The sequence below is a fragment of the Sorex fumeus genome, unplaced genomic scaffold (assembly GCF_029834395.1).
Source record: "Sorex fumeus unplaced genomic scaffold, SorFum_2.1 ptg000047l, whole genome shotgun sequence".
NCBI classification, from domain to species: Eukaryota; Metazoa; Chordata; class Mammalia; order Eulipotyphla; family Soricidae; genus Sorex; species Sorex fumeus.
In genome coordinates, this window is record NW_026606104.1 from 6,267,000 (window position 1) to 6,283,495 (window position 16,496).

At 41.8% G+C, this 16,496-nt stretch overlaps 1 protein-coding gene across 1 annotated transcript; it reads right to left on the bottom strand.

Annotated features, from left to right (window-relative positions):
- Positions 1–13,396: 13,396 nt before the first annotated feature.
- Positions 13,397–13,720, bottom strand: LOC130032035 (protein transport protein Sec61 subunit gamma-like). Its single transcript, XM_056123617.1, has one exon. The coding sequence runs from the start codon at positions 13,681–13,683 to the stop codon at positions 13,477–13,479; it is 207 nt and encodes a 68-aa protein (XP_055979592.1). The 5' UTR covers positions 13,684–13,720; the 3' UTR covers positions 13,397–13,476.
- Positions 13,721–16,496: the final 2,776 nt, after the last annotated feature.

A 16,496-nucleotide genomic window follows, 5' to 3' on the forward strand; every position in this document is an offset into this window, starting at 1 on the left:
CAGTGGTTAGGAGTGGACGTTCTGTCCTGTTTCATTGCTTAAGTGGAAAAGATTATAGCTATCACTATGATGCTATTAGTCATGTATACTTTTATTATGTTAAGGTATATTCTTTCTATTCCACATTTATTGATAATTTCCATCATAAATGAATTTTTGTCAAATGCATTTTCAATATTTGTTGATATGGTCAAGTAATCTTTGTCTTTCCATTTTTTTCTCCCTTTGGTTATTCCCTTGCTGTGTTTCTTTATACCCCACAGTAGAGAAGGATCATTCTGTATCTCTCTCTCTTTTTTCTGACTGACTTCCACTTAGTGTTAGTTACATCTGTAGTTATTATTGATAGACAAATAATTTTGTTGACATTCCATCATTTGCAATTTTTCATCTTTTACTTTTATTTTTTTCTGTACCATTAATAGCATACAACTAGATCTGAAACTAATCTGAGTCTTGGCTTTGTAACTGGAAACATACTGCATTCAAGTATATCTCTTTTTTTAACATGTATGGCTCCTGCTGATATCACATGTTAATATTTTCTATTTATTATTTTTATTTTATCGCATTTTATTTGATGAATGCAATTTTACTTTATCCAAAGGTTCAACTTATTTGGTAATTTGATTTTTTTTTTTATCTTTTTTGGGGTCACACTCACTGATTATCCCTGACTCTGCATTCAGTGCAGATTCCTGACTCTGCACTCAGAAATTACTCCTGGCAGTGCTCAGGGGACCATATGGGAAGCTGGTGATTGAAACCTTGTCGACTGCATGAAAAGCAAGCACCCTATCCACTGAACTATCTCCCCAGCCATCTTTAGTAATTTGAAAGTTACATCACTCTGTATTTTTATTGTACTAGTAACAAAAATGAAAATTTTACTTAAATATTAAAGCTAATTAAAATTTGTTATTTCTTTGAGAGAAACAGGGGCATTAACATGTTAACATTATAGTCTAAACCTATCCATGTTTTGTCTATCATAAGCATATATATTAGTAAAGTAAAGTAAAGGCCCTCCCGTTGATCATCGATTTACTCGAGCGGGCCCAGTAATGTCTCCGTTGGAGACTTTGTTGTTACTGTGTCTGGCATATGGAATACTCTTGGTAGCTTGCCGGGCTTTCCAAGAGGGGCGGAGGAATCGAACTCGGGTCGGCCATGTTGGCTGCGTGCAAGGCAAACGCCCTACCCGCTGTGCTATTGCTCCAGCCCTATATATATATATATATATATATATATATATATATATATATATATGTATATATATTATATTATAATGCAATATAATTTTCATAGCTTCATGACATATTTAATTATCTAGTCTTAACTAAGCAAGGAAGAGCCTCAACCCTCTGCCTCTGGGAATCAGAATCCCTTGGGCATGGGCGGGAAGGGTTCTTCCCAGGCCTTTATTTAGCAGCTTTATGTAATAGTATCATATAGGTGAAAGCCTCTACTCCTGAGCTCAGTTTCTCTTTTGTTCCTCTTTCCCTCAGAGTCCCTCCCCCACCCCAAGATTCTTATTCACTCATCATCTTATACATCAGACTGGTGCAATGTCAGCTTAGAGTGTAAGACCCTTGAGGTTACAGAACACTTGACAGTGACCTGGGAGAGCATGGATCTATCCAGGGAATTAGAACAGAGAGAAAACTTGGGGGAAATCCCCAACTCCAGGAATCTAAGCCTGAACCTACCCCTGGGCCAGATAAAAGGCAACCTCACCTGTGTGGTCAGCAACCCTGTGGAAGAAAAGAATGCAACCTTGTACCTGAAAAGCATCTGCCCATTGCCAGGTAAATGACCTAGGGAGGATGATGATAATGGTTAGCAGAGAATGGGCAACAGGACAAGAATTGGGAAAACTGTGGGATTAACAACATTTAAATGTGATTTAATGGGTGCAAATGAACCTCAATGACTGATAATGCCTTAGTTAGTGTCTCTAATCTACAGGTCAGAAATTAGATCCCTCCAAAAGGAAATGCCATATCACCATAACATAAATCCTTTTCCCTATACCAAAGGGTTTGTGAAGCTGAATTAGCCACCAGTTTCCTAGTAGAGGAGAAGAGCTTGAGGACTAAGAATGGAGTTCGAATGTCAATGTTTCCCAGACGCAATATCCACCCTGTATAGGTTGGGCATTAAGAGCATGAGCAGGTTGATAAATTCCTGAGGTTAGTTGTATGAAGTACATACATATAAGGATGTATAAACCATATTAAATATGTAAGGTTGATTTCAACCTTTCTATTAGCATCATGAGCACCTGAGGTCTCTAAAGTCAGTTACTACACTTCACCTTTCAATATGGGGTCATCTAAGATATTAGAGAGATTATATAGAGGAGGTTAATGTATGGGGAATGTTAAACAGGAGTCTCAGACCCAGATTTCATTTAATAACAAATTTCATATTTCCTTAGGTGAACAGAACTGGACCTAAGGATGTAAAAGACTAACTATCAGTTCAGCTGCCCCATCCTGCCTTTCACATGGGCTTTCATGTGAAGTTTCTACCTGATCACTTATCACTCAGTCACTCAGAATTCAACCTTCATACTGAACTGCCTTACTAGTGTGAAGTGGAAGTGTGTAGTTGGAAGGGTAGTGGTGATTATTGGAAACCAAGACAAGCCCTTGCTCTGGAGGGACTTCCAGGAAAGTGGAAGTATCTTCACACCCAGGTTTAAGTTGCTTGTTTTTTGAACTTTCCCATATAAAGAATATTAAATTTTATTTGCTTTATATAATTGGGAGAATTGTATAAAGCAATCTATATAAAATTAAAATAATATATGTCACATATTGTATCAATATTTATTAGAAAATAGATCAAAGAAGAAGGTAAATTTCTACTTCAGATATTAATTGTTGAAGTTGGGGCAAATATAAAGTACATTGTTCAAGTACAAGAAGTGTTTAGCTGCTGCAGGATTTGGTAACAAGAATATGAGTTGAGTGTTGGAAGATAAATAGGCATTTTCATGTAACAATATGAGACAGAGCATGCTCAGAGAGCTCAGGTCCCCAGAGTCATCCACCCCCTCTTCCTGTATCACTGTATCACTGTCATCCCTTTGTTCATCGATTTACTCGAGTGGGTGCCAGTAACGTCTCTATTCCACCGAGCCTGAGATTTTAGCAGCCTCTCCTTACTTGTCTTTACCAATGATTAGAGGCCCTTTCAGGATCAGGGGAATGAGACCTGTTATTCTTTCTGTTTTTGGCATATCGAATATGCCACGGGGAGCTTGTGAGGCTCTGCCCATGCAGGTGGGATACTCTCGGTAGCTTGCCGGGCTCTCTGAGAGGCATATATATATATATATTTCAATATATATATTTCTCTCTATGATCTCTCAGATTGCCTATTGTCTGAGCCCCACAAAATATGATGTGGTAATTATGGAAAATGGTTAGGAAATATCTTATGATGTGTTGTGCAGCCGCTTTGTGGCCGTGCGGTCCAGAAAATGGCCTGGACCATGGCATCGGGTAGTGGGTGCTGGGGCTGAGTCCCACTCTGGGGTGCCCCAAGTGAAAACAGTCCTATTCTCAACCCCTCTTCCTATTGGAGTATGTTTATCTTCTTGCAGTCTGAGAAGATTATGAAATGCAAGCTGACAGTGTGAATGGTAGCATACCCTACTAGTGGGAGGTTATACAGAGGTGAGACATGAGCTTTGCAGAAAAAAAACATGAATGTGGCAATGGCTGGTATATAGGAAGAACAGGAAGGAGAATATGTACCAGGTCTAGGCTTGAAGTTCAAGTTCTACTCATTCCTTCTGCCTAACCACCAGCCTGACTGAGGCACACCTGATACCAGTCTTTAATCCTAGGTGGTCTTCAGAGTTCATGGATTTTGTGTGGCATCTTTTCCATTGTGTTGATGGTGATTCTGGGGGCTGGAGGATGTTTCTACAAGAAGATGAATGCCAATAGAGGCAAGTTATGGGGAGACCTGAAAGGGTGCACTGGGATAGCAGCCTTGGGGGAAGGGAAATGAATGGAGGACACCCCAGTTAGATAGAATAGGACTGTGTGTAAAAGGAGGTTCATTGGCTTTTTCTGGGAATCACTCTTGTGATTCTGCCCAGAGCAGAGCAATCCTTGATGGGCATTGTATGCATGTCAGAGTGATGAATAGATAGTTGGGACAATGCAGGATCAGGGCCTGAGTTTTCAGTCAGGGAAGTGATAGTTCCATCACAAAGGCTGATGAAAAACACCTCAGCCTCACAGACTTACTGAGTGTCTGCTCTGTTTAGGTGTGTCCATTCATCAGCCAGTAGCACCAGATTCTACAGCTGCTCCCCAGGCCTTTTTCGCAGAGGAATATATTGACCTGCAGGCAGATTGTTCTGAAAGCCAGGACCCTACATACTCAGCTGTCAGCTTCCAGAGTCACCCTCAGGTGAGTCTGAGGAATCAAAACAGGTTATATGACATGTTCTTTGAGATAATATTTCCAGGGTAGTCCAGGATATGTTACCAGACTCTCAGTCCTCTGCTCTCTATCTTTTGGGCAATATGATTGGAGTGTGCTGGGTGTGCCTTGTGCCCCCATGGTGTTAGGAGCTGAGTTGCAAAAGGGGGGTGATCTTGCTCTCCACCACCATCTCATTAGACCCCACCCCCACCCCACTGCCATTGGGAAGGAGGAGTGGCATGAAAAGACAGGCAAGAGTGTCAATGACCAAGTATTTATATAAGAAAAAAAGAGCAAAAAAAGAGGAGGTGGGTGGGGGCTGGAGCAATAGCATAGCGGGTAGGGCGTTTGCCTTGCACGCAGCCAACATGGCCAACACCGGTTCGATTCCCAGCATCCCATATGGTCCCCCGAGCACCGCCAGGAGTGATTCATGAGCCAGGAGTAACCCCTGAGCATTGCTGGGTGTGACCCAAAAAGCAAAAAAAAAAAAAAAACCAAAAAAACAAAAAATAGCAAAAAAAAGAGGAGGTGGGGCAGATACTAGCATCTGAGAAGCATCAGAAAATCCTTTTCCCCTCACCTTATTTTTTTAGTTCCTTTTTCTTTTACCTGCCTGAGATCCTGCTAATCATATGTTTTTTTGGGGAAAAATTGGTAATCCTCCCAGCTCTTGGACAACTAGGGCTCTTAGTTAGAAATTGGTGCTCTGATCATTGATGGCATGGTTCTGCCATGATTTTGTTCCCTGCAGATAAAACTTTTAAAACAGTAGAGGAAAATTTAGGCCTTTCATAAAGGCAAGGAATCTCAAAGAACATACATCAGAAAGACCTGGATCCCTTGGTAAAACATAGGTTGCTAGGAAATTGCTATAGTTTTTGATAGTGGGTCTAGTCAGGCATGAGAAGTTGCATTTATAAGAAGTTCCCAAGTGCTGTCAATACTCCAGACCCTGTCCTTTGATAACAATTGGGCTGAAGTACCAGCAGAAAGAAAGAATAGAGCCATAGCTGGATCTCCAAGAGTAGCCAACAGATGGTTCCTCCTCTTCTATCATTTGACTTTTGTAAGGAGTGAGCAACGTTGCATCATCATGGACCAAAACATCAGAATTTTTCAATATCTAATCTGGACCCAGCAGTTTATAGTGGGAGAAAGTGAGACACAGAAGAAAAAAATGCATCAAGACTAAGACTAAATGGGGGTGTCCTCTTTCCCAGAACTGTGCACTATGTAAAACTGCTTCAATGCCTGCCATATTGTGACTTCTCCCTATCTCAGTCCCTTGAAGCTATGTACTTGCAGAACCTGAGCCTCAGAGTAAGAAATCGCTCTTGAGATCTAACCAGAGAGCACAGAGTGGGATTGATGTGTAATTGGTTCTCAGGAGAAACAATGTGGTATAGAAGATTAAATCATGGCTTTCTTCAGGCAAAGCTTGAGCTCAGCCTACTCTCTCTGGTCTGTATCTCTAGACTTGTAATCTAGTGCTATCTGACCCAGATACTAAGCCCTGTCCTGAAGGCAGTGTCACTCAGTTTCTTCTCTTGGAGAACTCTCATTCTGATGGATAAAAAGAGATCCTGTCCAGGTAGGCTAGCTGAGAGGAGAGTTGGGGGTTATGAGAAGGATCAGAGTTAAGCAAAATTGGCATGAGAACAATTCTGTTACTAAAATATCAATCAACTTAGAGAATTACTTACCTCCCTGTCACCAGAACTATTCTGATCTGGGATTCATAAATCAACAAAAGAACAAAAGTTCTTGACCTGATGGAATATATCATGTAGATCTGGTGCATTAGCAAAATACGAAATGTTAGATATTATGTGCTGAGAATAAAACAATCAGGGATGGGAACCAGGAAGATTGGGATTTTTATTTTTTTTCTTTTGAGTCACATCCAGCAATGCTCAGGGGTTACTCCTGGCTCTGCACTCAGGAATTACTCCTGGAAGTGCTTGGGGGACCATATGGGATGTCAGGGATTAGAACTCAGGTTGGCTGCATTCAAGGTAGACACCCTACCCACTGTACTATCGCTCTGGCCCTGGGATTTAATTAAATTAATTAATTAATTAATTAATTTTTTATGTAGGAGTACTGCCATTTATTCAGCTACTGATTAGCTGATTGAATTGGGCATGAACTCCACCTTACTTTTTTTTCATAATTTTATTTATTTATTTATTTATTTATTTTTCTTCTTATATTTATTTATTGAATCACTGTGGGAAAAGTTACAAAGCTTTCAGGTTTAAGTCTTGGTCATGCAATGATCAAGCACTTCTCCCTTCACCAGTACTCATTTTTCACCACCAAGAACCCCAATATACCCCTTCCCACCCCTCCCAATGCCTGTGAGGCAGATGATTTTTACTTAACTCTTCTCTACATTGATTACATTCATTATTTCGACAAAAGATGCACCATTATTGTTTAGAATCCCCCCTACCCCAACAATCAGAATTGCTGAAAAGGCATTGTGAAATACTTTGCTTTCTATATCTGGTTATGAGAATCATATAATGTCACGCGGCTGCGATTTTGGATTTCTGCAAGAGTCAGATAATTACGAGATTGGTTTCTGTGTGTCTGGTGTTAATGACTGTGCCAGAGAGCCGCTCGTGGCGGGTAACTTGTGACCTCGGTAGGGCATGAAGGACGAGCTGGTACCAACCCCCTTCCCATGAGACTGCAGTTGCCCTGTCACTGCAAGCTCATACCTGGCTTTCCAATAAGCTCTTAGGCAGCGGCCACCTTGCCTCTGGGGGAGAAAAAGGTGGAAGGGAGCAACACCTTTTCCCTCCCGGGGAGGCATGGTGCTGTAGTTTAACACATGGTCCATTCACTTTTCTGTTGCAAGCTGCCGGGCTCTGGATTAAGTCCTTTTGCCTCTGGAGCCATGGCTGTGCCAGAGAGCCGCTTGTGGGGGACAACTTGTGACCTTGGTAGGGCGTGAAGGATGAGCTGGTAATGCCCCTCTTTCCATGGGACTGCAGTTGCCCTGTCACCACCAGCTCATATCTGGCTTTCCAATAAGCTCTGAGGCAGTGACCACCTTGTATGCGGTCCAGATGCATTTCTGCTAAAAGCCACTGGGTTTCGAGATTTGTTTCTGAGTCTCTGGGATTATGGCCTTTAGTTAGCTTGATCAGGAGCCAGAGAGGCCATTTGTAGGCAGCGACTTGGGGTCTCGCTGGGATGGGGAGTAAAGGGCCGGTTCCACCTCCATCTGGTGAGGCCCCATGTGTCTCATCACTGCAGGCCCAAACCTGACTGTCCAGTGGCCTCTGGAGGATGGTGGTCACCGTGCTGCCAAGGGGAACAGGCCAAGGCACAAAACCTATTCCCACCTGGAGTGGCCCAGCACCAGTAACCTACTGCAGGAACAGGATGCATTTCTGCCAAAAGCCTTTGGGTTCCGAGATTCATTTCTGAGTCTCTGGGATCACGGTCATTAAGCAGTTCGATCAGGAACCAGAGAGGCCATGCCCCCAATTATATAGCTGAGCCAGAGGTGGTTTGTGGGTGTGTCTCCCACATACCTAACTTTTGGCTGTTTACTTTCTTGGTAAACTTTGTCCTAAGTTTTTGAGGTCTGGCCAAAGGCACAGCAGCAATTTTGGGGTATCAGAAAGTCTGATGGTGCCATCAGGCTGCTGATACACGCACCTCACAGGTAAGATTGACCTGCTGGCGGCACCATACCCCCGTATTTTATGTTTTTTAACTAAACAGTCAGGGAAAATCTACCAAGAAGAAAAAAATCTTCAAATAAATAAATGGATTGTGTAAACAAAATATGAAATGTTAAATATTATGTGTTGAAGATAAAATAATCAGGGATGGGAACCAGGGAGATTGGAATTTTTTTTTAACTAAACAGCTAGGAATAAAAAAGCCAGGAATAAATAAATAAGTGAAGTGTGTGTGTGTGTGTGTGTGTGTGTGTGTGTGTGTGTGTGTGTTGGGGGTGGGGAGCAGAGAGTTGTTGGAAGTTGGGGAGAGAGAATCCTGGGTACTATGTAGAGCAAGTGCAAAGGTCCTGCACTTAATAGGGTTGAGGATAAAAATCTACCTGGTTTAGGACCAGAAGCACATAAGATGTATGGCTTGATGTACTTTTGCACTTAATGCTTAGTCATTGACCATTTCTAAACTGCTTGATTTATAGAGAGACGTGGAGAAGGGAAATTGCTGTGCACAGAGCCCAGGGCATTCTCTGGCAAGTAGGACTACCTATGACAAGATCAAGACAATTCCAAAGCATGACTACCTCTGACAAGATCAAGACAAGTTCAAAGCACCAACAATACCTCTAGACCATAAAGACACCAAGGCTAAGTCCTTGGAAAACTACACTACCAAACTCTTCGGACTATAATCCCCCCAAAATCTTTGGGTATAATTGAGGCTAGAACCCAAGTCTTTCTGGAACATCCCACTGACACAGCAGGTTCCTGGGTTCCTATACAAATTTTCTCACTTCACAGGTTGTTAGCAGACTAATCTGAACATTCATTAATCTTTCAGCAGCCAGTCAGACTGCTGAGCCTTGAGCAATTTAAGCCTGATTAGGGAACCTTACGCCTCATTGATGATGTAGGACCTGTGTGCGGGTAGTCAGAGGCAGAGATGCTTTCCAAGGGTTGGTGAGAAGAGTCAGTCCCTGGTACCTCAGGGAAGGATGCAGTGTGGGTAAAGGGCTTTCAGGAACACATTGTAGCTACTCTCTGGGACAAGATTGCTTCAGTTTTGGGAGAGACAGCTGACACAGGTTCAGTTAGTTGTTCCATAGAGGACATGATAGAATAAGAAAATATTTTGAGCTTCATGGCCTACAAAACTGTAAAAGAATTCTCAGAATTTGAGTAACTCACAAGACTTTGTCATAAATACGTCTAATATTTTCCTACTAGGCATGATATTTGCTATGATTAAGGAATAAATGTCAAAAATATTTGTTCATTTTCATTTTATCAAAAGTGTTACCAAAGGGGTTGGAACGATAGCACAACAGGTAGGGCGTTTGCCTTGCATGCGGCCAACCCAGGTTCAATTCCCAGCATTCCGTATGGTCCCCTGAGAACTGCCAGGAGTAATTCCTGAGTACAGAACCAGGAGTAACCCCTGTGTATTGCCGGGTGTGACCCCCCAAAAAATAAAATGCTAATTTGTTATTTTCTCATTATCATCTGTGAAGATATTAGGTTTTTCTTTTCATCTATTATAAATTAATATAAAATTATATTCAATGATTCTTACATTATTAGAATAAATTCCAGTCAATATATTATTATTCTAATGTGCTGCTCTTTGGTGCTTTGCTTATTGTGGTTATTGTCTTATTATAATAATTACATTCTGTATATTTAGGTAATATTTGCTTTGTCAGTTTGGGATTTCTGTTGCTCATTATAACTCCCCTTTTTTCTTTCTTATAATAATAACTCAATGAGTTTGCTTTAGAGTAAAAAATGAGATTTCTTTTAAGGAATTCTCAAAAACAAATATTGATTTAAATTATGTTTATTATAATTTACTTATGGATGTATAAAGATGAAGCAATGTAAATATGTCTTATGTTTAAACTTTTTATAATATAAGCCAAAAATCATTCACAAAGAAAACAATAAATCAATAAAAACAAAGACACAGTAATTACTCAAATAAATAGTCAAATCTATTACCTTAATGTGTTATAATTATTCTTTTTTTTCCATAATTTATTTATTTATTTATTTTTCTTCTTATATTTTTTTATTGAATCACTGTGGGAAAAGTTACAAAGCTTTCAGGTTTAAGTCTCAGTCATACAATGATCAAACACCTTTCCCTTCACCAGTACTCATTTTTCACCACGAAGAACCCCAATATACCCCCCTTCCACATCCTCCCAATGCCTGTGAGGCAGATGATTTCTACTTAAATCTTTTCTACATTGATTACATTCATTATTTTGACAAAAGATGAACCATTATTGTTTAGAATCTTCACCCCCAACAATCAGAATTGCTGAAAAGGCATTGTGAAATACTTTGTTTTCTATAGCTGGTATGAGAATCATATAATGTCATATAATGATTTTGGATTTCTGCGAAGAGCCAGATAATTACAAGATTGGTTTCTGTGCGTCTGATGTTATGGCTGTGCTGGAGAGCCACTTGTGGGGGGCAACTCGTGACGTCGGTAGGTCGTGAAGGACGAGCTGGTACTGCCCCCCTTCTCATGAGACTGCAGTTGCCCCGTCACCACCAGCTCATACCTGACTTTCCTATAAGCTCTGAGGCGGTGACCACCTTGCTGTGAAGGCGGAAGGGAGCAACACTCTTTCCCTCCCGGGGAGGCATGGCACGGTAGTTTAAGGCATGGTCCATTCACTTTTCTGCTGCTAGCTGCCGGGCTCTGGATTAAGTTCTTTTGCCTCTGGAGCCATGGCCGTGCCAGATTGCCGCTCATGGCTGGCAACTCCTCACCTCAATAGGGTGTGAAGGACGAGCCGGTACCGTCCCCATTCCCATGAGACTGCAGTTGCCCTGTCACTGCCGGCTTTCCAATAAGCTCTGAGGCGGCAGCCACCTTGTATGCGGTCCAGATGCATTTCTGCCAAAAGCCGCTGGGTTTTGAGATTTGTTTCTGACTCTCTGAGATCATGGCCATTTATCTGCTTGATCAGGAGTCAGAGAGGCTGTTTGTAGGTGGCGACTCGGGGTCTAGTTAGGATGGGGAGGAAAGGGCCGGTTCCACCCCTATCTGGTGTCTTGTCACTGTAGGCCCAAACCTGACTGTCCTGTGGCCTCTGGAGGATGGCAGTCACTGGGCCGCCAGGGGGAACAGGCCAAGGCACAAAACCTATTCTCACCTGGATTGGCCCAGCACCAGTAACCTACTGCAGGAACAGGATGCATTTCTGCCAAAAGCCTTTGGGTTCTGAGATTCGTTTTTGAGTCTCTGGGATCATGGCCGTTAAGCAGTTCGATCAGGAACCAGAGAGGCCATGCCCCCAATTATATAGCTGAGCCAGAGGTGGTTTGTGGGTGTGTCTCCCACATACCTAACTTTTGGCAGTTTACTTTCTTGGTAAGCTTTGCCCCAAGTTTTTGAGGTCTGGCCAAAGGCACAGCAGCAATTTTGGGGTATCTGAAAGTCTGATGGTGCCATCAGGCTGCTGATGCACTCGCCTCACAGGTACAGATTGACCTGCTGGAGGCACCATACCCTCTGTTATAATTATTCTTAATTTGGTAAAATGAAATCACTAGTGTTGGGATTATAGTAAAATAATGTAGGTTCACATGAAACTGTTATTTATTATTCTAAATAATATATAAAGAATACTTAATTTAAGACTTTGTTTACTAGTTCAAGCTTATCTTTTTTGGGGGGGGGACTTTTTGGGCCACACCCAACCATGCACAGGGGTTACTCCTACCTTTGCATTCAGGAATTACTCTTGGAGTGCTTGGGGGACCATATGGAATGCTGTGCTATCGCTCCAGCCCAGGTCAAGCTTATCTTAACCAAAATTCTGCCATGTAACACTTGATGCACCTCTAAAATTGTTTTATTCACTCCTCCTCTCCCCCAATTAACATTACAGCTTTTATTAAAATTTCTATTCAGTGCTTATCTGCCTACTTATTACTGGAGATGTAGAATAAGTAAGTTCTGGATATTTGTACCCATAGTAAATATTGATGAATAAGTGCTCATGAAAATTCATGAGTATCACAAAGATTGACTCTCATATCTCCTCTTGCAAGTTAGAAATGCCTCTGGTAGTTACAGTAGGAGACTGAGTTAAACAAATCAGGCTGAGAGCACAGTGATGGAGAAGTGGACTGTTTAGCCAGATGCCAAGGCAGTAAACTATTAAAACTATCAAATCAATCCATTTGCTACAAACATCTTTTTAATCCATGTACAAAGCTTAGAGAAATTCATATTGGATATGAATTGGATATGAATTGGATTGGTTGATGACAGACTCAGAACTCTTTTGAAGATTTCTATCATTACAATGGACAGACTTTCATTATTTTTTCCTTAGAACACCCAAAACACGACGTTGTCTCCATCTAGGTCCCTGCCAGGAAGAAAACAATCAGTTTACAAAACAACCAGAATTGATTCATGACAGCTGGAGTGACAAGAGAGGAGTGTCTGAGTATCAAGGAAGTATATTAATTCAGAACCTTAGAGCCTGTTCCCCAAGTTTTCACAGGCTCTGTCAATCTATCTAATTCAAATTGTTTTAAACCTTAACAACAATTCCCAGAAACAAATATTTAGATTGGGGTGGGGGAAGATTTTTGGGATCACACCTGGTGGTACTCAAGGTGTACTTCTGACTTTATACTTAGGGATCACTCCTGCAGGTGCTCAGGGGACTGACTATATAGTGTGGAAGGAATTGGACCCAGGTTGACTATAAACTAGGCAAGCATCCTGCCCATTGTAACATCTCTCAGATATATAAATATTTAAAAAATCTATCAAGTTTAACAAGTTTGTCTTCAGTGGATTTAGTCATTTAGAAAGTGGATTGTCTTTTTAAAAAGTGATTATCTATGAATTTAACTTTGGGCAAATTGGTGTGAGCCTTAAAGTAAAATGGGTAAGAAATTTGGTTCTGGCTTCCCTGTCTGAGTTATTCCACACTCTAATAGCTGAGACTATCTCTCTTTTTTTTTCCTTGTGGTGGGAGATGAGGGAGTGTTGGGGATGATTCACACCTGATGGTACTCAGGGTTTACTCCTGGCTCTCGGTTCTGGGATCACTCCCAGTGTGCTCAGAGACTATATGGGGTGCCAGAGGCTTAGAACTGTGTCTATTTTTTTTTTTAAACAGAGAAAAAGAAGTTTATTTTGAAATTATATTTTAATTCAGAAATAGAAAACATCTTGAAAGAATAACAGGAAAACCACAAAATTATGGGGCAAATTTTTGCTTCATGAACTTCTCGAAGTCTCACTTCTTCACCAATCCCCGAAATGAAAAACATTCGTCTGTAAAGATATTCAGCCATCAACAATTATTATATTAATGGGGATATGGATCAATTTCACAAAAGAGCCAATAAATCCCATTATAGCAAATCCTATTTCTGTTGCTATGACAATCTTCTGCAAATCTTTTCTATCAGGTTTGGTGCATCTTTTAACCAGGTGAATTGAGTCCTTCACAAACTGACGACTTGACTCAACGAATTGCATTATCTGATCCATGATGTCTGCACGCACAGAGCACCTAGGGACACGTTGCACTGCTCTGTTTGTTTGTTTTTTGGGTCACATCCAGCAACGCTCAGGGGTTGATGCATCCTTAATGCTCTGGCTCTGCACTCAGGAGTTACTCCTGGCGGTGCTAGAGGGACCATATGGGATGCTGGGATTTAAACCTGGGTTGGTCACATGCAAGGCAAATGCCCTACCCGCTGTACTATTGCTCCAGCCCCAACCTGTGTCTGCTTTATGTGGGGTGCTGGGGATCAAATATGGGTCTGCTGTGTGCAAGACCAGTGCCCTGCTCACTATATTATCACTCCATCTCCAGTATCTATATTCTTGAGCAGGGACATGGCCTCCCAGTACCTTGGTCTCCTCACCTGTGAAAGGAGGAACAAAAGTGATTTGCACAGAACAGTTGAGGTCAGTGATAATACTCTCACAAGTGCTCAGAAAACATCCTTATTACCATAGGTTCTACTCTAGTGTTCATTGGCCTCTCCTGTCTCCTACAGGGCCCACATGCTGGACATCCACATCAAGACAATGCTCTGTTGTCCTATGAAGACTAAAAGCATAGCCCTGAAAATGCTTTTATTGCAAAGCACAGGCACATACATATTATTATCATATTATTATAAAATGAAGACATAAAATTAAGACACTCCAACAGGGTATCACAGGCCGCTGGCATTCTTCAGGGATATTGTTTTATGAACAAGTCAGACAGACAGTAAAAGCAGAAGACAAAAGAGAAAAAGGAGGGCAGGGGAAATCCCACTGACCCAGAATGGCACAACACAGGCCAATGAGTTAGAGGGAGACGAGAGGAAAGAAGTGGAATCCCCGAGCATAGTTCTCTGGAAAAAGAAGCCCACAATGGGCAACCTCCCCACATCTCTCTGTTCTTCCGGGAGCCTGGCAGTCATGCCCATGAACTGCGTCTGGTGCCCATAAGATGATCAATGAACATGATCCAGAGATTCACAAATAAATCTCAGAAGAGAGCAAAAAGCTGCAGAGATGCCTCTAGACCCCAAAGTTACCTTCCAGTTAAAAAATTAACTCCAGCTGTATCACCCTATTTAAAGTTTTAGAATTCCTGGAACACACATTCATGGTTGTGCAACATCTCATACTTTACACCATTGATGCACCAAGAGTAGCGCACCATATTTGACGTGTGTAAAGAAGAAGGCAACAAATTGGGATAAAAAATAGCACACAAGACTCAATCTGTAAAAGCATGTTAATAATCTCTTACACAAGGGCTTAGTGGCTCCAGGGTGAGATACAACAATATTCACGCACTTTCCCGTAAGGAAACTCTTTTGGTTCATTTTTAGCAGAGCATTTATAACCAGCTTTGGTTATAAATTTACTTTGTAATTTACGTACAAAGTAAATTACGTAGGACCTGCTTTTGGGGCAGGCTTGGATGGTGGTGATAAAATTCGAAATAATGGTGGTGGGGAAGTGTAATGGTGGGATTGGTGTTGAAATATTGAATGTAACAAACAACTTTGATCACTTGGTCACTTGATCACCTGACATCCTGTTACTCATTGATTTGCTTGAGTGGGCGCCAGTAAAGTTTCCATTAATCCCTGTTGCGTGCTAGTGTAGCCCAATGGCGTCTGCTCATTCTAGGAACACAAAGAGCCTCAAACTGATCTTACAGGGTCTTGATGAAGAAGTCTGACCATCTCATAGGTTGGCGGCCATGTAATCTTTTGATGCCCTGTGGAATCCAGTCAATAATGGCTCTAGTCAAGTGTTCATCTCCAAATCTCATTACATGTCCAGTCTATCTGATTTTCGATGCCTTGGCAAATGAGACAGCGTCCCTGATTCTTGATCATCAATGGAGGTTGGAACTCCGGATTCTTTCTCTCATTTGAGTGAAGCATGATACTCCAAGCATAGCTCTTTTGATTCCTCTTCGGGAGACCTGAATAGCGTTCTCATCCTGTTTTCGTAGGGCCCAGGTCTTTGAGACATGTTAATGCAGGAAGAACAGTGGAATCAAAGAGATGTGCCCAGAGCTGGAGGTTCTTCATCCTCTTAGCTATTTCTTCGATGCTCTTGAAGGCGTTCCAAGCTGCTCTCTTCCTCCTGCACAACTCAGGTGCCAAGTCATTCATCATGTTGACTTCTCGACCTAGATACACATAACTGTTGCATTTGGAGATGTTTGTCCTGTTGAGAGTGAATGGAACGTCAGGAACGAGACCCTTTCTTATAAACATTGTCTTCGTGAGATTTAGCTGTAGTCTGACCTTTCCACACTCACTATCAAAGTCGGCCAGCATTTGTGCTGCTTGGCTGATGTTTGGTGTTATTAGAACGATGCCATCAGCGAAGCGGAGGTGGTGTAGTTGCTGACTGTCTATCTTCACTCCCATTCCTTCCCATGATGTTCTCGAGGGTGGCACTGAAGAGTTTCGGTGAAATGGTATAACCCTGCCAAACCTCTCTCTTTTTTAAAAAAATTTTTATTAGTGAAACACCATGAGGTACAGTTGTAGATTTACAATTTTTTGTGCTTGGGTTTCGATTATACAATGATCAAATACCCATCCCTCCACCAGTGCCCATTTTCCACCACCAAGGATAATATCCCTCCCCCCATCCGCCCCCATCCCACCCTGCCTCTGTGGCAGGGCATTCCCTTTTGTTCTCTCTCTCCTTTTGGGTGTTGTGGTCTGCAAAAGAGGCATTGAGTGGCAAACATGTTCAGTCCATAGTCTACTTTCAACATGCATCTCCCCTCCTGGGAGCATCCTCCAAACACCCTTTACTTGGTGCTCCCT